The 24,801-nt window shown below is 39.8% G+C and overlaps 1 protein-coding gene across 2 annotated transcripts in view; it reads left to right on the top strand.

Annotated features, from left to right (window-relative positions):
- TfIIEbeta (transcription factor IIEbeta) overlaps positions 1 to 24,801 on the top strand; it is a 132,012-nt gene that overhangs the window by 87,193 nt on the left and 20,018 nt on the right. For both annotated transcript variants that reach the window (XM_090381731.1, XM_090381730.1), the window contains exon 7: positions 19,577 to 19,692. In XM_090381731.1, coding sequence (XP_090237857.1) covers positions 19,577 to 19,692 — 116 coding nt within the window. The remainder of the gene's footprint in view (positions 1 to 19,576; positions 19,693 to 24,801) is intronic.

Below are 24,801 nucleotides of genomic sequence, written 5' to 3'. Positions count from 1 at the left end.
AATCCACAAAAACCTTGCTAGTGTGTGAGTGACCAGCCCCCAAATTCCAGTCAATATCTGGGAAATTAAAATCTCCCATTATAAGACTCTCTGATTTACTGGCCCACTCTATTTCTCTGTACAGTTTCTTATTATACTCATCAGAGTCATTAGTATTAGTATTAGTAACGGCCGCATGGTGCAAGAAAGCCTATGGCTTATGCTGCACCAGCCAAAAAAAAAAAAAAAAAATCCGAACAAAACAATGATAAAAACAAAAAAAAAATAATAAATAACTAAATAATAATAATTAATAAATAAAAAAAAAAATATATATATATATATAAATAAAAAAATATATAAATAAAAAGGAAATCAAACCTATCATCCTATGTGCTTCCCTTACCCGAAAGTACTATCCAGTTGACCTTTGAATTTCCCCAAACTGTCGGCCTCTACCACCCATGAAGGCAACTTATTCCAGTAATTTATAACTCGCTGGTTAAATAAAACTTCCTGCAGTCCAATCTAAAACATTTCCCCCCGTAACTTGAATTTATGTCCCCTAGTTCTAGCATCATTTATAATCTTGAATATTTTGTCCTCATTCATTTTACTGATGCCTCTCAGAGCCTTAAACATCTCAATCAAATCTCCTCTAAGGTGTCTAGTTTCCAAACTCTGCAACCCACATATTTGAAGTCTTTCTTCATAAGTACCCCCTTTTGCCGATCTCACCAGGCGAGTTACCCTTCTTTGTACCCTTTCAAGAAGCTCGATGTCTTTCTTTAGGTGCGGTCTCCATACTTGAACACAGTATTCCAAGTGTGTCTAACATAAGCCATATATAATGGGATTATCACGTCCCTATCTCTACTTGCAAAAGTTCGATAGATCATCGATAGGACACCACGGGCCTTCCTTGTAACCTGTTTACAATGCTCAGAGAATTTCATGTCTGACCGTATCGTAACACCCAAATCCCTGAAGCCATCCTTCTATCCATCTAAGGATTTTCCCAGTGATTCCAACCTGTTCCAGCTTATAAAGCAACCGCTCATGTGGGACTGAGTCAAAAGCTTTGCTGAAATCTAAATAAACAATGTCGAAATTATTCCCTAAATCCAGCTCGTGAGTGACCCTTTCGAAATAGCGAACCAGATTTGTTAAACATGATTTTCCCTTTACAAAACCATGCTGAGTATCCTTGAGAATTTCAATTCGATCCAAATGAGCCTGAATTCCACCCTTGATCATTGCCTCCATGATTTTCCCTACTACTGAAGTCAGACTGACAGGTCGATAATTTCCAACTTCACTTTTAGAGCCACCCTTATGTATGGGAGATACATTTGCACTTTTCCAATCCAAGGGAATCTCCCCAGAGTCTAGTGATGCTCGCATAATTAGCCTCAATGGTTCAATGCACTCGCTTGCCGCCTCTCTTAAGATTATAGGGTATATTCCATCAACTCCAGGAGCCTTACTGGTCTGTAGGCTCGAAAGTTTTTTCATAAAATAATCTTGCGAAATTTCAATATCATTAATTACATATTTTTTAACTTCGCTCCCACAATTTCCCATTGCCACAAAAGGCTTTTCATTTGTAAATATCGATGCAAAATAACTGTTGAGTTCATCTGCAACGGAAGCTGGTGTATTTAATACTATCCCCTTTCGCTTACGTAAAGGTCCGATCTGGTTTGTCCTGCTCTTCTTGGCATTTATATATGTGAAGAATTCTTTATCCCCCCCCCCCCTTTGCTCTGTTTGCTAGTGATTTCTCATAAACTGCCTTTGCCTGTCGAACCTTTTCTGTGGCTCTATTACACATCACCTTGTAGCTGTTATAGGCTTCAGTACTTTTTATTGCTCTGTAACCTTTCCATGCCACCTTTTTCTGCTCAAGTAATGTGGCAACTTCACTATTCATCCAACTTGGAACCCTTCTCGTGGAGTATTTTTTTAATGGTATATACGCATTCAAGGCATCTGTGATTAATGTTTTAAAAGCGTAGCACAGTTCAATTGCATTCATTCTCTGTGCGATATATCTACCCAGTTAATAGAGGCCATGTAGTACCTTAAGGCATCGTAATTTCCTTTTCTGAAATTAAAACCCATTCCTTTGCCTTTTACTTCTGCTACCTCTCTCGTCATCATCCACCGTAGAACTCCGTGATCACTTCCTGCTACTGGTTCCTCTACTGTCAGCCCTGTTATGTCATCTGATTCATGTGTGATGATGAGGTCTAGGATATTCTTTTCTCTAGTACTTTCCCTGACATGTTGATACAAATAACAGTCATCTAGTTGATTTAAATATTTTGTTCCCCATGTCGAGTTTCCTTCCCATTTACTCCAATCAATTAGAGGCAAATTGAAATTACCCATAATAAGGCATTGACGCTTACTTGCCCATTCCATTTGCATGTAGAGGCTTTTGTCATAATCTTCACAATCACCTGGTCTGTAGATTACTCCTACTCGCATTATGCCTTTGTTTCCAACTATCTCACACCATACAGACTATACTAGCATGTGAAATGTCTGAATCCGGGAAAGCTATCGTCGCACTCAGGCTGCTTCTGATAAGAAGCATTACCCCACCACCCCTTCTATCTAACCTATCCTTCCTAAATACATTATACAAGCAGTACTGAAACTCATCATCCCCAATTTCCGGGTGGCACCACGTCTCTGTAAGCCCTATTATGTCCGCGTTACGTGTTTTAACCAGCAGTTCGAATTCGCTCATTTTATTGACGACACTTCTAACGTTACTGTATAAACAATTAAGATTTACTGTTCTTGTATATTTACTACTACTGTTCTTGTCATTAGGCCTATAGCACACTCCTACTCTCAATTTTGATCTCCCAATGCTTATGTCACACCAAACTGACTCGACACTGTACTGTCCAGCGATGTCCACTGGCTTCACTTCCTTGGATTTTATGTATTTCTTAACTAATAGCATAACCCCTCCTCCCTTCCTATCCAGTCTATCCTTTCTGTAGAAGTTGTTCTCCCCAAATTCCAGTTCTGCATTTCTTATATCTGTGTGACACCACGTCTCTGATATCCCAACAATATCTGCCTTTGATGTTTTGAGCAATACCTCAAATTCATCAAATTTATTTACTAAACTCCTAGCATTGGTGTACACGCAAGTATACATGCACCTATTTCTATTCTTAGCTACCCTAACACAACCCATGTGTTTACTTGTACCGCAATGACTCCCAGCAGTCTTTGAAATATCCTGCATCTTGTTTTTCAGGCTTCTGCTCATTCCAATAGAAGCAGTGCAAGAATCTCTTTAACCTCTGCCAGTGACTACTGTTAATCTATTGGTCTTTGTCTCCCCCCAAGCTAGCAGTTTTCCGACCCACCTAACACTGCCTCGATAGCATCAGCAAATATTCTTGCACCCTTTAAATTTAAGTGTATCCCATCCCTGTAGAAGCAATCTCTCCTGTTAACAAGTACAGTCCAGGCTGAAAAAAATTCTACCCCATGAGCCTTGCACAATATTTCCAGGGCTGAATTGATCAACAAGGCTCTCATCATATACTCCCTCCTATCGTGTCTTCAAATTGTTGAAGATAAACACAAGAAAGGCACCCGGGGTGGATGGGATATATCCAGTTATGTTTAAGGAGGCAGCAGAGGAAGTAAGCAAACCCTTAGCCATAATTATGAGAGCTTCCTTGGACTCAGGGGAGGTACCCACAGACTGCAGATGTGCAAATGTGACCCCAATTCACAAAGGAGGATCAAAGGCTGACACAAGTAATTATAGACCTGTGAGTTTAACTTCTGTTCCAGGAAAATTAATGGAGGCACTAGTTAAAGAAGCATTGCAGGATCATTTAGACAAGACTTCAGTTATAGCTCGGACACAGCATGGTTTTGTTACGGGAAAGTCTTGCCTGACCAATTTGATTGGATACTATGATGCAGTCACAAAGGAACTGGATGTAGGGAATAACTTTGATATTATATACTTGGATCTTAGAAAGGCTTTTGATACTGTTGCACATGGAAGACTGATGCACAAATTGGAGCAGTGTGGCATTGGAGGCAAATTGCTGCTGTGGATAAAGGGGTGGCTGAGGGGGAGAAGACAGAGAGTGGTAATCAATGGACACTGCTCGTCGTGGACTAATGTTATTAGTGGAGTCCCTCAGGGCTCAGTGTTGGGTCCATTATTGTTTTCTGTATTTATAAATGATATTGATGATGGTATATCAAGCTTAATGTCGAAGTTTGCAGACGATAGAAAGGTAGGCAGGGTTGTCAAGGACGCTACTGACACTATACTGGCACAGGATCTGGAAAGGTTGAGCAGATGGGCTGAGAGGTGGCAAATGAAGTTTAACTTTGACAAATGTAAAGTACTACACATGGGGAAACAGCAACCCCAGAGCAACGTATCAACTCTGTGGTACTACACTGACAGTGGTAGAGAATGAAAGGGACCTGGGGGTGGTTGTGCAGGCAGATATGAAGTTCTCTGAGCAGTGCAGACGGGCTGCAAGAGTAGCTCATGGTGTATTGTCATTGATATATAGGAACTTTTCTAGCAGGGATAAGGAGGTGATTATTCCGTGCTGCTGCAACAGGATCTGGAAAGGTTGAGCAGATGGGCTGAGAGGTGGCAAATGAAGTTTAACTTTGACAAATGTAAAGTACTACACATGGGGAAACAGCAACCTCAGAGCAACGTATCAACTCTGTGGTACTACACTGACAGTGGTAGAGAATGAAAGGGACCTGGGGGTGGTTGTGCAGGCAGATATGAAGTTCTGTGAGCAGTGCAGACGGGCTGCAAGAGTAGCTCCTGGTGTATTGTCAATGATATATAGGAACTTTTCTAGCAGGGATAAGGAGGTGATTATTCCGTTGTATAAGGCAATGGTCATGCCACACCTAGAGTACCATATACAGGTTTGGAGGTCTCATTTCAAGAAGGATGTAGAGCTGCTGGAACGAGTACAGAGAAGGGCAACAAGATTAGTGAATGGAACAAAGGGGTGCTCTTACGAAGAAAGGCTTAAGTTTTGCAAATTACAGTGTCTGGAGACTAGGCACCAGCGAGATGATCTGATAGAGGTGTATAAAGCCTTGAATGGTTTGAGCATGCTGGATGCTGATGAGATTCTTCCTCTTGCTCAGAATAATCACCTGAGAGGGCATACATTCAAATTAAGGAAAGACAGATGTAGGATATACGTGCGGAAATTTGCCTTTAGCCAGTGGGTGGTTGGTTGTTGGAACAGACTTCCATCCCTTATCGTGGAAGTTTATAGCCTAAATAAGTTTAAGACTCAGCTGGACAGGTATTTTGAACGAACAGAAGGGTGAAGTGGAAGTGGTTTTTTTTTTTGGCTGATGCTGCATAAGCTTGCTTTCTTGCATCAAATGCCTCTACTAATGCTAATGCTGTCGCAGACAAAGCAAAGCGCTGTAGGACCAGACATAATTCACTACATGATGATAAAGGAACTTGACCACCAATCTGAAATGGCATTACTTGAACTTTTCAACAAAATATTTCTAGAAAACCAGTTTCCAGATAGTTGGCACAATGCAATAATTCTGGCTTTCCCAAAACCGCGAAAGCATCTTTCTAATCCACGCAACTACCGTCCAATTGCTTTAATAAATTGCCTAGGCAAAGTTATAGAAAAAATCATCAACGCTCATTTAATGTGGTATTTGAACAGTAATAATCTTCTCGACCCGGCACAGCATGGTTTCAGGAAAAATCGCTCAACACTAGACCTACTTATAAAATTAGAAAACAGTATACGGAATGCCTTCATCCGAAAGGAACATCACATCATGATCTGCTTTGATATAGAAAAAGCTTACGATACAGCATGGCGTTATGGAATCCTTCAAAACCTATACCTCCTTGGTTTACATGGACATCTTCTTAAATATATCCAAAATTTCTTGCAACACAGGACATTCCAAGTTAGGCTGCAGACAATCCTTTCAAAGGTTTTCATCCAAGAAGACGGTGTGCCTCAGGGGTCTGTGCTTAGCACTGCCCTTTTTGCTATTAAAATAAATACAATAACCGAGCACATTCTAAGAATCGTTGGCGCAGCTTTATACGTTGACGATTTCAGCATTTCCTAACACTCTCAGAATATGTGAAGTATAGAATGGCAGCTACAAGGAACAATAAACAAAATAAGCAAATGGGCTCAAACAAATGGCTTTCGGATTTCCACACAAAAAACTGCGTGTATACACTTCTGTAGAAAACGAAATCTACACCCTGATCCTGAATTGAAACTTGACGGACATATTATCCCAGTAGCACCAAGCATAAGATTCTTAGGACTTCTTTTAGATAAGAAACTAACATTCCTTGATCACATTAAACAACTCAGGCTTTCTTGCTTAAAGAAATTAAACATTCTCAAAGTTCTTTCCGCAACAACTTGGGGAGCAGATCGATATACACTTCTCAAACTTTATCGATCTATAGTTCGTGCCAAACTAGATTATGGAGCAGCAGTTTACGACTCGGCGAAACCAAGTGCTTTAAGATGGTTAGACCCCATACACCACAGTGCACTCCGTGTAGCACTCTGAGCTTTTCGAACTTCACCTATACAAAGCCTTTATGCAGAAGCCCATGAACCTTCATTAGAGCTTAGACGACAGAACTTGTTATTGCACTATGCCGTCAAGATAAAATCTATCAGTAATCATCCAAATAGACATTTTCTGTTTTCATATAATTGGGAAAACATATACCAAGCCCGTCCGCGGATTAATCGACCTGCCAACATCCGTCTGAAAGATTTACTACTAAGCCGAGAGCTTGATTATGACAACGTAGCAACTGCAATTGCACAGACCATTCCACCATGGTGCATAGTTCAACCCATATATGATATGTATTTTCAAACCTGGGGGAAAAACACTCTATCCAGAAAATTATATGCAGTATACAAAGAACAATGTCCACATCACACTTTCATATATACAGATTGGTCTAAATCAGAGACTTGTGTAGGAGCTGCAATTCATTTTGAGGATCGTACCTTCATTCAACAACTCCCAAAAGAATGCAGTATTTTTACTGCCGAATTACAAGCCATTTCAATGGCTATAAACCAAATCAAACATAAAGAGATAGCAAACAGCATTATTTTCACAGAATCGCTTAGCTCTGTTACTGCCTTGCAGAACGCAAATACCAAAGGACACCCAATCCTACAACATATCCAATTTTCAGTATCAAAGCTGTTACAAAGAAATCACAATATCAGATTCTGCTGGATCCCAGGCCACATAGGAATAACTGGAAACAAAAGAGCAGACAAAGCAGCAAAAGAAGCTTCCACATCTGATTAGCATTAGTAGAGGCATTTGATGCAAGAAAGCAAGCTTATGCAGCATCAGCCAAAAAAAAAAAAAAAAAAAACCCACTTCCACTTCACCCCTCTGTTCGTTCAAAATACCTGTCCAGCTGAGCCTTAAACTTATTTAGGCTATCAACCTCCACCACAAGGGATGGCAGTCTGTTCCACCAACCAACCACCCGCTGGCTAAAGGCAAATTTCCGCACGTCTATCCTACATCTGTCTTTCCTCAATTTGAATTTATGCCCTCTCAGGTGATTTTTCTGAGCTAGAGGAAGAATCCCATCAGCATTGAGCATGCTTAAACCATTCAAGGCTTTATACACCTCTATCAGATCACCTCGCTGGTGCCTAGTCTCCAGACACTGTAATTTCCAAAACTTAAGCCTTTCCTCGTAAGAGCACCCCTTTGTTCCATTCACTAATCTTGTTGCCCTTCTCTGTACTCGTTCCAGCAGCTCTACATCCTTCTTAAAATGAGGCCTCCAGACCTGTATACAGTACTCTAGGTGTGGCCTGACCATTGCCTTATACAATGGAATAATCACCTCCTTATCCCTGCTGGAAAAATTCCTGTATATCATTGACAATACTCCATGAGCTACTCTTGCAGCCCGTCTGCACTGCTCAGAGAACTTCATATCTGCCTGCACAATCACCCCCAAGTCCCTTTCATTCTCTACCACTGTCAGTGTAGTACCACAGAGTTGATACGTTGCCCTGGGGTTGCTGTTTCCCATGTGTAGTACTTTACATTTGTCAATGTTAAACTTCATTTGCCACCTCTCAGCCCATCTGCTCAACCTTTCCAGATCCTGTTGCAGCAGTGTAGTGTCAGTAGTGTCCTTGACAACCCTGCCAACCTTTGTATCATCTGCAAACTTGGACATTAAGCTTGATATACATCATCAATATCATTTATAAATACAGAAAACAATAATGGACCCAACACTGAGCCCTGAGATACTCCACTAATAACATTAGTCCACGATGAGCAGTGTCCATTGATTACCACTCTCTGTCTTCTCCCACTCAACCACCCCTTTATCCATAGCAGCAATTTGCCTCCAATGTCACACTGCTCCAATTTGTGTAGCAGTCTTCCATGTGCAACAGTATCAAAAGCCTTTCTAAGATCCAAGTATATAATATCAAAGTTATTCCCTGCATCCAGTTCTTTTGTGACTGCATCATAGTATCCAATCAAGTTGGTCAGGCAAGACTTCCCCTTAACAAAACCATGCTGTGTCTGAGCTATAACTGAAGTCTTGTCTAAATGATCCTGCAGTGCTTCTTTAACCAGTGCCTCCATTAATTTTCCTGGAACAGAAGTTAAGCTCACAGGTCTATAGTTACTTGTGTCAGCCTTTGATCCTCCTTTGTGAATTGGGGTCACATTTGCACATTTCCAGTCTATGGGTACCTCCCCTGAGTCCAAGGAAGCTCTCATAATTATGGCTAAGGGTTTGCTTACTTCCTTTGCTGCCTCCTTTAATATAACTGGATAGATCCCATCCACCCCGGGTGCCTTTCTTGTGTTTATCTTCAACAGTTTCTCCTCCACTTTACTCCCAGTTATTTCAAGATTCTGTAGCTTACTGCTAGAGTTGAATACACCTCTGGCATTCCCCTTGCTGAATAACTCCTCATGTGTGAATGTCGATGCAAAATATTCATTTAGTTTGTTAGCTACCTGAGCAGGATCATCAACAGTTGACCCATCAATATCAAGTGGACCAATCTGATTCATCCCCTTCCTTCTAGAGTTTACATAAGTAAAGAACTCTTTGCTGTTTTTCTTTGCATCCCTTGCCAAGGATTTCTCGTAATCTGCCTTCGCCTTCCTAACCTCCTTTGTAACTTGGTTGCATATCAACTTGTATCTATCATAGGCTTCTGTGTCATGTGTTAATTTGTAAGTATCCCATGCATTTTTCTTCTCTGCCATATGCCTCATTAGTTCATCTGACATCCATTTTGGCCTAAACCTTGAACAATATTTCTTAGTTGGTATGTAAAGCCTAGTAGCTTCCAAGATATGTTCTTTGAATGCTTCCCATTTTGAATTTGCTGTTGGTAACATCATCAGTTGGTCCCACTGTATAGAATTTAAATACTGTCTCAGTCCATCGTAGTCACCTTTACGGAAGCAATAACCCTTCCCTTTACCCCTAATGGTAGTTACCTCTTTCAGTAAATCCCACTTCAGCACACTGTGATCACTGCCACCTAGTGGTTCATTTATCTGCAGATTCTTAATGCATGAAGAATCACTGCTGATAATCAAATCAAGAGTATTACTCCCTCTAGTTGCCTCCTGAACATGCTGATGTAGAAAACAATCATCCAATAAATCCACAAAAGCCCTGCTAGTGTGTGAGTAACCAGCCCCCAAATTCCAGTCAATATCTGGGAAATTAAAATCTCCCATTATAAGACTCTCTGATTTACTGGCCCACTCTATTTCCCTGTACAGTTCCTTACTATACTCATCAGAGTCATTAGGCCTATAGCACACTCCTACTCTCAATTTTGATCTCCCAATGCTTATGTCACACCAAACTGACTCAACACTGCACTGTCCAGCGATGTCGACTGGCTTCACTTCCTTGGTTTTTATGTGTTTCTTAACTAATAGCATAACCCCTCCCCCCTTCCTATCCTGTCTATTCTTTCTGTAGACGTTTTACTCCCCAAAAGGCAAATTATGCCTTTCACACAATGCCATATACAGATTACAAGTCCTTGATCCACCAAAGCAGTATAAAACAATGGGAACAATACTGGCTAGATCAGACTAACAACAAACTTCATCTAATAAAAGAAACACTTTGACCGTGGCCTACTAGCTTCTGATCGAATAGACAGGAAGAAGTGATCCTTGCTCGATTGCGAATCGGGCATACACATATGACTCAATCTTACCCACTCAGAGGTGAAGACCCCCCACCAATGCCAAAACTATCAAGTTCCGCTGACTATACATCACTTCATGGTGAATTGTCCAAAATTTCATAGAGAGCGTCAAGGAGCCTTTCAATCAATAATGAATAAACAAAACAACCTAATGCTTAAAACAATTTTAGATGACCGGCCAAATATTACCAAAGTTTTCTCCTTCCTTAAGTTAACTGGATACTTTCAAAACATATAAAATTAATAGTACACCTTTTATAGAGAAGCTACACAAATACATATATATCAGAGTCTTGGTTCTGCCATAAACCACAAGGAAAGTGAAAAAATGCTGATATACGAAACTCTCCTACCTAGGCTAGGCGCATTATAGCCTAAGCTGCTCTTGTGCCAATAGCTTTCAAATAACAACAACAAACAGCAGGGCAGAAGACAGAGGGTTGATTAATGGATATTCTTCAGATTGGTGTAAAGTCATAAGTGGGATCCCCATGGATCAGTTCTTAGACCACTGCTGTTTCTGATTTTCATAAATGACATCGATGATGTTATAGAAGGCTTGATGTCAAAATTTGCAGACAACAAAATTTAATGATCACTACCAAGCAGCTCACCTTCATGATGACTTGAACAGTCTGCTAGAATGGTCAGAAAAATGCTTTGTTTTAATCTGTAGTGGCTTGTTGGTAGGCACTGCGGAACTGCAGCACCCCCAGCTTTTTAAATTTGCTCAATAACAGCAAGTATGTATATATACCTTAAAAGAAGAAAGAAAGAACCTGTACACCCCTCTCACCTGATGTACATAGATGATACCTAACTACGTTTTTTAAATTTAATTATACAGTCAATGGAGTTATTTGAAGTTTTGTGAAGAACAGTGCAATACAATGAATATATTTATTAACAGGTCCTGCATATACAGGCACTCTCTGACTTACGTAATACTCGACTTGTGGAAATTCAACTTTATGTAAGTTTTTGCCAGCCAGTGCAAACTTAAAAAAATGTGGAAACATATTTTGCATCCGTAAGAATAAATGGAGGTATCATAATGTGAACCCACATAGCACATTGTTTTGTTTTTTCTTTTTTATTATTATTATTATTGAAATTTCTTTATATAACTAAGCTATTTATCTCTCTAAAAGGTCATTTTTATAATGGAAATTGTTATCATTATCATATGTTCGGTTATAAGAATCAATTTTGAACGCCTTTGTGCTATTTTTCTAAAGCACATATCTGGACATCACTACCATAAAAAAATAAAAACAATTTGCACTTTCTGGTTTATTGGACTTTTCTCTTAGTGCATCTAATTATAAACAGGTAGTAAACTCGATCTCGATCTTACTGCATTTACAATAATCCCAATAACTGGAATTGTATAGGTTTTTAAATTATTATTATTTCTCCCTGATTGGGGGATTCCACTCCGTGACTGGTACTGCTACCAAGTACACAGGGTGGTTGTAATTTCTGGTGTTATTGTTGGTCGAGGAAATCTCTAACTATCCTACAGGTGTTCAGGATTGCGACTTTCTGTAGTTCCTTGTAGGTGTTCTCTGGGAGACCTATTGCTGCCATGTAGAGTCTTTGGTACCATACTAGTGGTTGACACAATGATCAGGATGGTTGATACTTCTTGCATATGCCACATCTCCTTGATCTTATGTCTCAGGTTCCTGTACTTCCTAATTATTTCCTCATGGGTTTTCTGGACATCGTTAGTGATGGGCATCGCTATGTCAATCAGGTAGGTAGCCTTTTCCATTTTGTCCACAAGGGTTATGTCCGGTTTGTTATGCAGGATGGTCTTATCTGTTATTATGGCCCGGTCCCAGTACAGTTTGTGGGTTCGGGTCTCTAGTACTGCCTGGGATTCATTTTTGTAGTAATGGTACACTTTCTTTGGTCAACTGGTATTTCCTTGCTAGCTTCTGATGTATTATCCTGGCTACCTGGTCGTGTCTATGAGTCTACTCAGTCTGGGTGATCACCTTGCATCCCGCGGTGATGTGTTGGATCGTTTTTGAGGCCAGGTGACATCGTCAACATGACGCTGATGCTGTTCCCCTTCAGTCTTGGGGAACAATATCCTGCTTGTGAGCCATGCATTGGAAGCAGTGTTATCGATGTGATCTTGATGGAGGTCATTGTAGTGTCTTCTTTGCCCATCTTTCTAACTTCGTTTCTTGTGCAGTCTGGGTGGGTGGGGGTTCCTCGCTTAGGTTGAGTGGGGTATGCCACTTATCTGTCTTCCTTATGGCCTGGTGGAGTGGTGCTGTGGTGTTCTCGAAGTAATCCTTCAGGTTAACTATCGCTGTTTTCTGTTGCTCTATCAGGCCCCTTCCTCCCTCTTTCCGAGCTATTGTTAGTCTCTCCACAGCTGACTTCGGTTGGTGTTTGCAGCTCTTGGTCATCATTGTCCTTGTCTTTCACGTGATATCTTCTAGCTCAGTGTTAGTCCAGTCTGTGACCACAGAAAGTATGTTAGTACTGGAGCTGCATAGGTGTTTATGGCTTTAACTGTGTTCCCTCCATTCACTTTTGCTTTCAGCAGGCTTCTGAGTCTGTGATGATATTTTTCGGTCAGGCACTTCTTGATTTCCTTGTGCTCTATCTGCTGAGCCTACATCATACCTAGGTATTTGTAGGTCTCTCTTTCTGTTATAGCTTCGATCTCTTTACCAGTCAGCAGCTGGTAGTTTCAGCCAAATAATTTTCCCATTTGTCTAGACCAAATTCCATCCTGATGTCCTTGCTGAATTCTTCGGTGATCCGGAGTAATTATTACTATTATTATTATTATTAGCCATATGGCAAGGAAGCAGCATAAGCCTCAAGGAAGCCTGAGGGTTATGCTGCACCAGCCAAAAAAAAAAATTCCCAAATTACCCTGAGAAAGAGAGAGAATCAGAAGTAGAAAGGAATCACCAAGAAAGAGAAGAATGATGATATCCAGCTCAGGACCCTGGGTTTGCCAAGCCCATACTCACCAGATGTGTATTTTCCTTCACTGAAATCATTCCTATTTACTTATTACAATGGCGAAGGACCACCATTAAGGTCTAGAACATCACAACCAGACCGATAACAAGCAGAAGAGGAATCTTCCTGGGAGATGCCCTGAGCTCACTATGGTTCTGTCTAGCACTCAACCCACTGTCTGCTATGCTCAATAACAGCAAGTATGTATATATACCTTAAAAGAAGAAAGAAAGAACCTGTACACCCTTCTCACCTGATGTACATAGATGATACCTAACTACGTTGCAACTGAGAATCATCTCCAACAGCTACTCCAGATCACTGAAGAGTTCAGCACTGACATTAGTATGCAGTTTGGCCTAGAAAAATGCTAGACCCATGGATTACATCAAGGGCATCTAGTCAGACTAAACTACCAGTTGAAGACTGGTGAAGAAAATGAAACCATTACAGAGAAAGAGACATACAAATATCTGGGAAAGATGCAAGCTCACCAGTTAGAACACAAGTAGATCAAGACTCGCCTGACAGTAATATGATCAAGAGACTGAGATGCCTGTTAAAATCACAGCTGAATGGCGGGAACATGGTCACAGTCATAAACACTTGTACAGTCCCAGTACTAACGTACTCCATTGAAATCATAGATTGGACCAAGCTGATGGAGATTGAGATCAACCAGGATAATGATGACCAAGAGCTGCCGACACCACCCGAAGTTGGCCAACAAGTGAACAAGAAAAGAAGGTGATTAAAAACCTATGAGATTACTTTCAGGAAAACACAGCACCAGTCTACCAAGCTGTAATAAAGATAAATAAATGGCACACAACGCTCAACCTGAACAAGGATACCACACTCACACCAACAGAAGAAACAAAGACAGAAAGATGGGCGAAGAAAGCACTCCATGGCTGACACTACAATGACCTCAAGACTACATAGATAAGATGGCTTCCAATGCTTGGCTCACAAAAGGAAAGCTCCTCCCCGAGACTGAAGGATTCAAGTTTGCTATCCAAGATCAGGTAATTGACACCATAAACTATAGGAAATATATCGCCAAGAACACCAGAGTAACAGATGACACATGTTGTCGATGCCACCTGGCCCTAGAAACAATTCAGTACAGCACCGCAGGATGCAAGGCAATCATCCAAACGGAATACACTCCCAGACAAAACCAGTTAGCCAGGAAAATACATCAGAAGTTAGTGAATAAATACAAGCTGATCAAAGAAAGTTTATTGTATTAGAGTTACGAACCTTGGGCCATACTAGAGACCTGTACTCACAGACTATACTGGGACCATGCCATAAAAACAGACAAGATGATCCCACATAACTGACCAAATATAATCCTCATCGACAAGAAGGAAATGGCTACCTACCTGATCGACAGAGCAGTGCCCAATACCATCAGCCTCCAGAAAACATACAAGGAAAAGATCAGGAAGTACTCAGATCTAAGATATGAAGTCAAAGACGTGAATCATATGGAAGAAGTAATGACCATCTTGATCACCATGCAAAAGAGCCTCCATAAGAATCTAGCAGCAATAGTCATCCCAGAGAAGACTTCTTTGGAACTCCAGAAAACTGCAATCTTGAATGCCTGTAGGATGGTAAGAGAGTTCCTTGACCAAACCAACAGTAATAATAACAATGATAATAGTAACCAGACATAACCAACCACCCCATGCATTTGGTCCCAATACCCATCACGGGACCGAAAAACCCATAAAGGAGAAAAATTTTATAATAATAATAATAAACTGTTCATGGAATCAAAGACAAAAGATGAATTTGCATTTTCAAAATTTTAAATTCAAGAGGATGTGTTACCAACAACTGAAAAAAAGTTAAGTTGCAGTGGGGGGGGGTGGCTTTGAATAATAATAAACACAACTTATAGAAGTCACTGATGGAGAAAGGAGGGCTTAAAACTATTAGAATAAATTATAAATTCCCCTTGTGAGGTTGGCAATAAGATGCAATAATATAGCATTCACTAACCAAATGGAGAGAAGTGGTGGAAATGTTAAAAAATTTAATAAAAGTTTAAGGAATTAAAATCCATCCGCCGACCAGGCTAGCCGGGTGGGTAAAGTGCCTGCCTGGCAACCCAAAGGTCGCGGGTTCGATTCCCGCCTCGGGCTTGGATCAAAGTACTGCAAAAAAACCTTGGGAGGTGCATTATGGCCACAGAAGCCTATGTGCCAACAACTACAAAAAAAAAAAAAAAAAAATGCATCCTTGTATAAGGTGAGTGAAAGTGGTTGGAGAAAGAAGGATACTATAAAATGTCAGTGAGATGGTATCTCCTTTCATGCATAAATTTATCCTAAATAAGTTACAAAACTTGACTAGAAAATTAGAAAAGAATTTTCAGAAGTGAATAATTCGAGATCAATGAGATATATCTCCTTTACTGGACTAAAGCTCTCACAAACTAATATGAATTTTTGAAAAGAAATAACCTAATGTGAAATGGAGACTGCGTGACCTATATAAAGAAAATATGACAAAAATATATATCTGAAAAAATATAGAAGCAAATTTGGCTGCTGATGCTTCATCTCTAAGACATTTCAGCAGGTGATGGAAGAACATAGTGTTTCTATTTCTTCCTTTGCCTGTTCAGGATTTCTGCACTGTTGAACATGATACCTAATTTGAAAGCATCAGATTAAGTAAACAAGAAAGGGCAACATACATGATGTTATTAACCAGTGAATTGAATATAATTCAGTTGGATTAACACTGTTCGTAGAACATATTTTTTAGACCCATTTCAGTGGTCTCGATTTTAAAAAATTCTTGATATGTTAACATTGGCAGGCCTCCTGCTCGGTGTTTTCAACCTTAACCTTACTCCATTCACTATATAATTATTGGACACTCTACAGAGTCTTGTTTGGCTCATTTGTTCTCTTATTTTCTCTTCATATGATGAGAAACTAGCTCCTAAGTTTGCATTTATAGATATGTTCAACTCAGTTTCTATCTTGGCATTGCTAAATTTGCTATAGTATGGTTTTAGTCTGGTTGAACTCCTGGAGTTAATCTCCTTTCTTCTTACAAATAGGAAATAATTTTTTCATCCAAGGGTAAATGGAGTTTTTTATGAAAACCCCAAACACGAGAGGTATTAGAACCTATAGTACTTAGTACCGTGCTTCGGTTGGATATTGAGAAGATGAAAGAAGATATTTTTTGGCATTAGACTTGAACTTCTGTAGACTGTAATTTTCAGGAAATGCATATGAAGGAAGGTTCTTCCAGAAAACGGCAGTTGAATGAATACACGAGGAAGATGAAAAGTTGGTTCTCTGAGTTTGAAGTTGGACAGTAAATGGACGTTGGCTGGTGGCGGCACGTGTTTGGACTGTTTTGAAAGAGAGAGTGGGAATTATAGAAGAACAGTACCCATGGAAGTATCTGTAGAAAAAACAGAAAAACAGATATTTTTCTGTTTTTTCCACTTGCTGTCTCTCCACTTTGTTTTTTCCACTCAGAGTCTCTCCACTTGCTGTCTCACAGATGTGAGACAGCAAGTGGAGAGACTCTATTAGAGATGAGTCATTAATTAACCTAACTGCCCTCTTCTGAATGGAATCTAGAAACCTGATAGAGGTTTTGGGAGCACCACCCCAGATGTGGGAACAATACTCCACGGTAGGGCTGATTTCCAATTTGTACAGAGTGAACAGCTGTTTGGAAGAAAAGTAATGCTGAAAAAGAAAAGAAAATATTTTTTTTTGGGAGCACCACCCCAGATGTGGGAACAATACTCCACGGTAGGGCTGATTTCCAATTTGTACAGAGTGAACAGCTGTTTGGAAGAAAAGTAATGCTGAAAAAGAAAAGAAAATATTTTTAGACGCAGAGGAATTCTTAGGTGGTAGATGATTTTCATCAACTGGTGAAATACCACCACTTTGCTTATTGGAGGCTTGAAGTGGCGAAACCCATGTTTAGTCTCTAGAGCAAAGTTTCCGCCATTCCCCTCCCCCCCATACTTCTCCTTCAGCCCATGCACGGTACTAAGTACTATATGTTTTGATACCTTTCATGTTTGGGGTTTTCATAAAGGAAAAAAAAAAAAAAAAGCAATATTTGTAAGGTGCTTGTGTCAAGAGTGCTTAGAAGTCAGGATAATCCCCGAAAGAGATATATCACCTTGCCTAGAAAGCGGAGTGTCACCAAAGATAAGCATAGGAGCAGAAAAATCCTTTTTGCGAGATATATGACAAGACTGAGCTTTAGAAGGATTGAAATCAACTAAGTTGTCTTTGCACCACTGGAGAATTACCTGGAGATCTAACATTTAAGAAATTGGTAGCGGATATTCAAGAAATTAAAGCTGATTGAGCAGAGCAAGGTTTCTCAAAATGGAAAGTGGAATGCAGCTATCATTGGCAAAACTATGGATAGAATTGCCAGTCAATGAAAGAAGGTCATCAATATACAAAAGGAAAAGAGTGGGTTTAAAGAACTGAACCTTGGGGGGGGGGACACCGGCATTAGTGGAGAAGTTAAAAGACAAGAGAGCCATCTACCATCATCCTCAGTGAGTGATCAGAGAGAGAAAACTGGATAACTAATTACAAAAAACAGTTGGCAAACCATAAGATGGAAGCTTGCTTAGAAAACCTTTATGCCAAACATGATCAAAAGCCTTCGAGATGTCAAGAGCAACTGCTTGTGTTTCACCGAACTTTTCCATTGAATTTGTCCATAAATGGGTAACATAAGCCAGAATATTACCAGTGGATCACCGACGGAATCCATACTGGTGATTGTTGTTCAGATGGAAGGTTTCTAGGTAGTTTATGAGTTGGCAGTTAATTGATTTCTCCATTACTTTAGAAAGAGTAGAAGTAATTGCAATGGGTGATAATTTGATGGGAGGGATTTGTCACCCTTTTCAGGAACTGGCTGGATATGAGCAAATTTCCAAGAAGAAGCAAAAACACCTTTGGAATAAGAAAGTGAAAAAAGGTGGGAAAGAACAGGAGTGAGTTCAGAATTATTTGATATAGCAGTATTGAGGTGATGCATCATCATATTTATTGTTTTTGCTTATTTCGCTCCCTTTTTTTTTTTTTTTTTTTTTGTTTCATAAAATTTTTTCTCATTAATGATGTTTCTTCTCACCCCTGTAACTTTTGTTAGCTAATTAATATAATTTCCATTTTTGATATCTATTTTTCAATTTCTATTTCACTTTCTGTTCTTTTTTTTTTTTTATTTTTTTTAATTTCCACCACAATAATATTCTTTAGCACTTTTTAAAGAGTATAGTTCCTTTTTTTTTGTTTATTGGTTACTCCTCAAAAAACTAAGTGTATTAAATTTTGTTTGGGTTATTCTTCTTTTATACTGGGGGTCTCAAGTTGCTTATGATTCTAAACTAACTTTTAAGTCAGGCTTATACTGTTAAAAGCATTTTGGCTGTTGAAAATTGGGGCACTTGTGGGTACAGATAGGTTGACTATTTTTAAATACTTTTCCTTGTTTTTGTTATCATTGATAATATATACATCGGTTGTTTGGTCTCCTGCTGCAAGAAACAGTTCTGTAACCTATTTTTTTTTATTGTAAATTTTTATTTTAAAGTGTCTCAATTTCAAAGTGAAGTTCCTCCCCCCTCGCTTCAAAGCATCAACACTGTTATCGTCAGCTCAGAACTTACATCTACAGCCTTTATATACCGAGACTGGTTGTTTTGGATGCCTTCCCTTTTTTGAAATTTTGTAAATTGGAGATTCCTCATATAAATTCTAGATTGAAGCCTGTTTTATACCCTGTTCTCAACAAATTAGAAAAATTGATCTTTCTTCATCAGTGATGCTGTTCTATTGCTTATCAGTAAATAAGCAATACGAATAAGAAGTAGATGCTGTTATTGGGAAAAGTCCATTGTAAGATGATGTAAATCTTACATCATAAATTTTTTCCTTACTTTACTTAAGCACTATCTACTTTATGTTGAATTTATCATTGTGCATCCCATTATCTCTACTGGAGTTTGTCCCCCCCTCCACCCTTTTTACTTTTTTTAGAAATTGTCAAATAAAGGACTTATCTGTAATCTTTGATGAGGAGAATTAGTATTCAAGATTTGGAGTATGCCATTTTCCCCCTACTCATTTATATATTCAGTATTTCAGAATTTTGCACTTAAAGTAAATTTCAGTATTCTCATTCAGCTGTAATTTAATTCTGGGTGCATAGTTATTTTAATACATAATTCAGTTAAACGAAAAGTATTTTTTATGCTCTTTTCTCAGAATTTCAGAAGCTTTGGAGGAGTGTTGCTGTTGACGGAATTGATGATCAAAAAATAGAAGAGTATCTGCAAAGACAGGGTATCACATCGATGCAAGATCTTGGGGTAAAGAAACTTGTAAGTCAGAGAGCTTTATTCATTTTTAAAAAAACTTCCCTCCATCATTTTAAAAGCTTTGTTAATATTATTCTGCATTTTGTTCTTCCTTATTTAGCTTTTAGCATTTTTTTGTTAGAACTGACAGTGCTTAGAATTTTTTGTCTGTAAAAGTATACTATAAAAACTGAATTGCATTTGCAAGTATATACCTGCCAACTTTTGTAGTTTTATAAATTTAGTATTAGCTATATGGGTATAAGGAAGCCATGGACATTTTCTGCATGTGCACAAAATAATATATAAATAATAAATAAAATTTGGTCCTTGAGGTTGTCACAAACATTCTCTCAGAGATATGCCAGACAAGCTGTACTTGCTCCCTGGGAGTCTAAAACGCTGATGGAACTGATATTAGCATGACACTCAAGTCAAGTGGACCCAATTTCGGCGAAGTCCGGACGGTCTGTAACAGCCAAATCCTCTGCTTGCACCTTCACGATGGTGGGACTGTTAGTAATCCTGAGTATAACCTCCATACACGAGTACATGATGGGTGACCACCCAGGTGTGAACCAACGTAAGCAGGGGTCGAGGTGTGGCGCCCATACCACATGGAGGAACGCTGCCCCTCTATGTTACGAGGCAGTACTAGGTGGTAGATGACTCTCATCACCCGGTGAAATACCACCACTTTGCTTATCGGAGGCTTGAAGTGGTGGAACCCATGTTTAGTCTCTAGAGCTAAGTTCCAGTCAACCCTTCCCTATCTCTTCCATCATGCAGTATGATTGATGACTTTTAAGGTTATGATGAACGTCCTGGCGAGATCCAATATTCATTACATTTCGAGGGTACAGCTCTAAAACGGTGTTCGCAGGCCAGCCGCTGGTTAGTACACCAGACCGAACCTATTGGTAACTCTCTAGGAGGTTTCCGGATCAGCTAGTGTATAATCTTGCTACCTCTACTCTGCCAGATAGTGACTGGAGGGAGTCCGAGTAGTGTGTATGTGGGGAGCATTGTCAAGGCCACGTTATGTCAAGGATCTGGGTATATTCTTACCACATGTATGCCATATCCAAAAATTTCATTATTTCATACAGCATGTCCCACCCACTTTTTCTTACTATTGAATACACCATGAATTGCCAAACTAATAGAGCAAGCTTATCTGCGAAAAGATCTAAACCTCCCAAGGACTTCCTAATTCATTTCTCAAATATACGTGGTCTCAGTTCTAATCTCAACGATGTCCATTTCCACTTGCAGTCTGCCAAACCCCACGTACTTTTTCTGACAGAATCTCAGTTATCGGTTGATTCAACTACTGCTCATCTCAGATGCCCAAATTATTCACTGTATGATTCCTTTCGCCTCAAAGGTGGTACTTGTGCATATGTCCATTCTGATATTCCCTGTCAGAGACTTGGCAATTTGGAATCTCCTCTCTTTGATCTTCTCAGGCTTAAAATCTCTCTACCTCATTGTGTCAAATTCATCCGTTCTCCCAACTCCACCAATCACTTCAAGCTCTTTGACTTCCTCTCATTGCAACTTGACTTTCTCCAGTCCAACTTTCCTAACAATGAGGCAATTTTCCTTGGTGATTTTAATGTTCACAGTGATTTTAATAATGATTTTAAGGTTCACACCGACCCAGAAGGTCGAGATGCTGAGGCTTTTGCAATTACTAATGACCTAGCACAGATTGTTGATTTACCTACAAGAATACCAGACAATTCTAATCATACAGCCAGTACGCTTGATCTTTTTCTCACAAACAATCCTTCTAAGTACACGGTCGAAGTGAGAGGTCCTTTAGGCACTACAGATCACAACTTGGTTATTGTCTCTTCTCCAATGGAACCTTTACCTCATGGCTATTCCCAACCTCGTGTTGTTTGGCATTACAAGAATGCAAAATGGGATGACCTGCTAGACTTCTTTTCTTCTCTTCCTTGGTCAGATTACTGTTTCAAAACATCTGATGTCAATGTTTGCTCAGATCGTGTCAGTGAAATTATTCTTGCAGGAATGGAATCCTTTATTCCACACTCCACTTTAAAATCTCGTCCTTTATCTAAACCTTGGTTTTCCAATAAATGTGCTAAGGCTGTCCAAGAGAAGAACGTTGCATATCGTAATTGGCTTGTTTCTAATTCTTCAGTTTCATTTTCTGCCTAAACCAAAACTCGCAACAATTGTAAAGCAGTTATTAATCAGTCCAAACTAGAGTTTGAACAGGCTAAGAGTAGAAAACTTGCTTCTTGCCCTAATGGTAGCCGAGCATTCTGGTCTCTTGCCAAAGCTATTGGCCGCAGCTTTTGCCCATCTCTGCTCCCACCCCTGTCCAAACCAGATGGTTCTGTTGTCACTTCAGCCAAGGATAAAGCTGACCTGCTAGCATCGCATTTTTCTTCCAGCTCATGTATTAATGATCTTGGTAAAACACCTCCCACCATTCCCAACACGCTCCTTTCAATGCCTCCTGTGGTCTTCCGTCAAAAGGATATCAGGATTTTTGATGAATCTTGATGCTAAGAAAGCACCAGGTCCTGATGGTATTTCTCCGCTTGTTCTCAAAACTTGTGCTCCTGAACTTACTCCTATTCTTTGCCGCCTTTTTTCACTTTCTTATTCCAAAGGTGTTTTTCCTTCTGCTTGGAAATTGCTCATATCCAGCCAGTTCCTAAAAAGGGTGACAAATCCCTCCCATCCAATTATTGTCCCATTGCAATTACTTCTACTCTTTCTAAAGTAATGGAGAAATCAATTAACCGCCAACTCTTAAACTACCTAGAAACCTTCCGTCTGATCAACGATCACCAGTATGGATTCCGTCAGTGTCGATCCACTGGTGATATTCTGGCTTATGTTACCCATTTATGGACTAATTCAATGGAAAGGTTCGGTGAAACACAAGTAGTTGCTCTTGACATCTCAAAGGTTTCTGATCGTGTTTGGCATAAAGGTCTTCTAAACAAGCTTCCATCTTATGGTTTGCCAACTGTTTTTAGTAATTGGTTATCCAGTTTTCTCTCTGATCGCTCACTGAGGGTGATGGTAGATGGCTCTCTGTCTTCTAACTTCTCCACTAATGCCAGTGTCCCCCAAGGTTCAGTTCTTTCCCCCACTCTTTTCCTCTTGTATATCAATGACCTTCTTCCATTCACTGGAAATCCTATCCATAGTTTTGCCGATGATAGCACATTGCATTCCACTTTCCATTTTGAGAAACCTTGTGCAGCTCAATCCGCTTCAACTTCTCGAAAATCTATTACCAATTCCTTAAATGCCGATCTTCAGTTAATTCTCCAGTGGGGCAAAGACAACTTAGTTGATTTCAACCCTTCTAAAACTCAGTCTTGTCTTATATCTCGCAAAAAGGATTCTTCTGCTCCTATGCTTATCTTTAGTGACATTCCGATTTCTAGGCAAAAGGATATATCTCTTTTGGGGATTACCCTGACTTCTAATCTATCTTGGCACAAGCACATTACAAATATTGCTTCCTCTGCATCTAAAAAACTTGGTTTTCTCTTTTGCTCTCGGCGTTACTTTTCTTCCAAACAGCTGCTCACTCTGTATAAATCGCAAATCCACCCTGCCATGGAATATTGTTCCCACATCTGGGGTGGTGCCCCCTAAACCTCTCTCAGGCTTCTTGATTCACTTCAGAAGAGGGCAGTTAGGTTAATTAATGATTCATCTCTAACAGAGTCTCTCCACTCGCTGTCTCATAGATGCACTGTTTCTGCTGCATGCCTCTTCTACAATACTTCAATGGGCACTGTTCTTCTGAATTGGCTTCTATAATTCCTGCTCTCTCTCTGTCAAAACAGTCCGAACACATGCAGCCACCAGCCAACATCCATTTACTGTCCAACTTCAAACACACAGAACCAACTTTTCATCTTCCTCATTTATTCATTCAACTGCCGTTTTCTGGAACAACCTTCCTTCATACGTATTTCCTGAAAATTACAATCTACAGAAGTTCAAGTCCAATGTCAACAAATATCTTCTTTCGTCTTCTCAACCTCCAACCCAAGCACGGTACTAAGTACTATAGGTTCTAATACCTCTCGTGTTTGGGGTTCACATTAAAAAAATAAAATAATAAATAAATAAATAAAAAATCTAAAATAAATAAATAAATAAATAAATTAATTAATTAATAATAAGAATGAATATATACAGGGTGTCTCAAAAATATTGGTACAGACGTTTAGAGGAGGTAGGTAACATCTAAAGGAATGTGAATTGCATAGGAACCCATAACCGGAAACGTCACCGTAAGCCGGTACACGGCACTGTTCATCAGTTCATGAGAGTGAAAATTTCTGGTTTACTCATTCAAGCAGCAGTCGCCACACAAAGAGCATGCATCGATATACGAACTGTGAACTGGCAGACATGCACCTAGTGTATGGATTAGCAGAGGGCAATGGACGAGCAACTCAACAAATTTATGAAGACCGCTTCCCAGACAGACATATAGCGGACTACCGTTTGTTTGCACGCGTGCATCAAAATTTGTGCAATTATGGGTCATTTAGAGGTAACAGGAGTAATGTGGGCAGACCACGTTCAATGCAAATTCCCGCCATGGAAGAAAGTGTGTTGAATGCCGTCCAGAATAATCCTACTACCAGCACACATGCCATTGCCTCTGCCTTAGGAGTGTCTCGTTGCAGTGTACAGCATGGCTGGCACGACGATTCCTTACACCCCTTTCATCTCCAAAGGGTTCAATTACTGCTCCCCCAAGATCATCCTGCATGTGTGGCTTTTGCACAGTGGTTTCTCCAAGAAAGTGTTCAAGACTTGAATTTTCCAGCCTATGTTTTGGTCACAGATGAGGCTTATTCAATCAGCACAATGCTCATGTGTGGGCTCGTGACAACCGACATGGTGTGTACCCCCGTGCGGCACAACATCACTTCGCAATAAATGTGTGGGCAGGTATGGTCGGTGACTGCTTAGTCGACCCATACCTGTTCCATCCTGCATGAACTCCACTAAATACAGGATCTTTCTTGGACAAGTTCTACCAGGGTTATTTGACGATGTTCCAGCAAATGTGAGACGCAACATTTGGTTTCAACATGACAGGGCACCTGCCCA

Source organism: Mastigoproctus giganteus, chromosome 9, assembly GCF_048544385.1.
Source record: "Mastigoproctus giganteus isolate SK-2022 chromosome 9, ASM4854438v1, whole genome shotgun sequence".
Taxonomy (NCBI): domain Eukaryota; kingdom Metazoa; phylum Arthropoda; class Arachnida; order Uropygi; family Thelyphonidae; genus Mastigoproctus; species Mastigoproctus giganteus.
The sequence above is the reverse complement of the archived record's forward strand: the minus strand, read 5'-3'. Positions and strand labels throughout refer to the sequence as shown.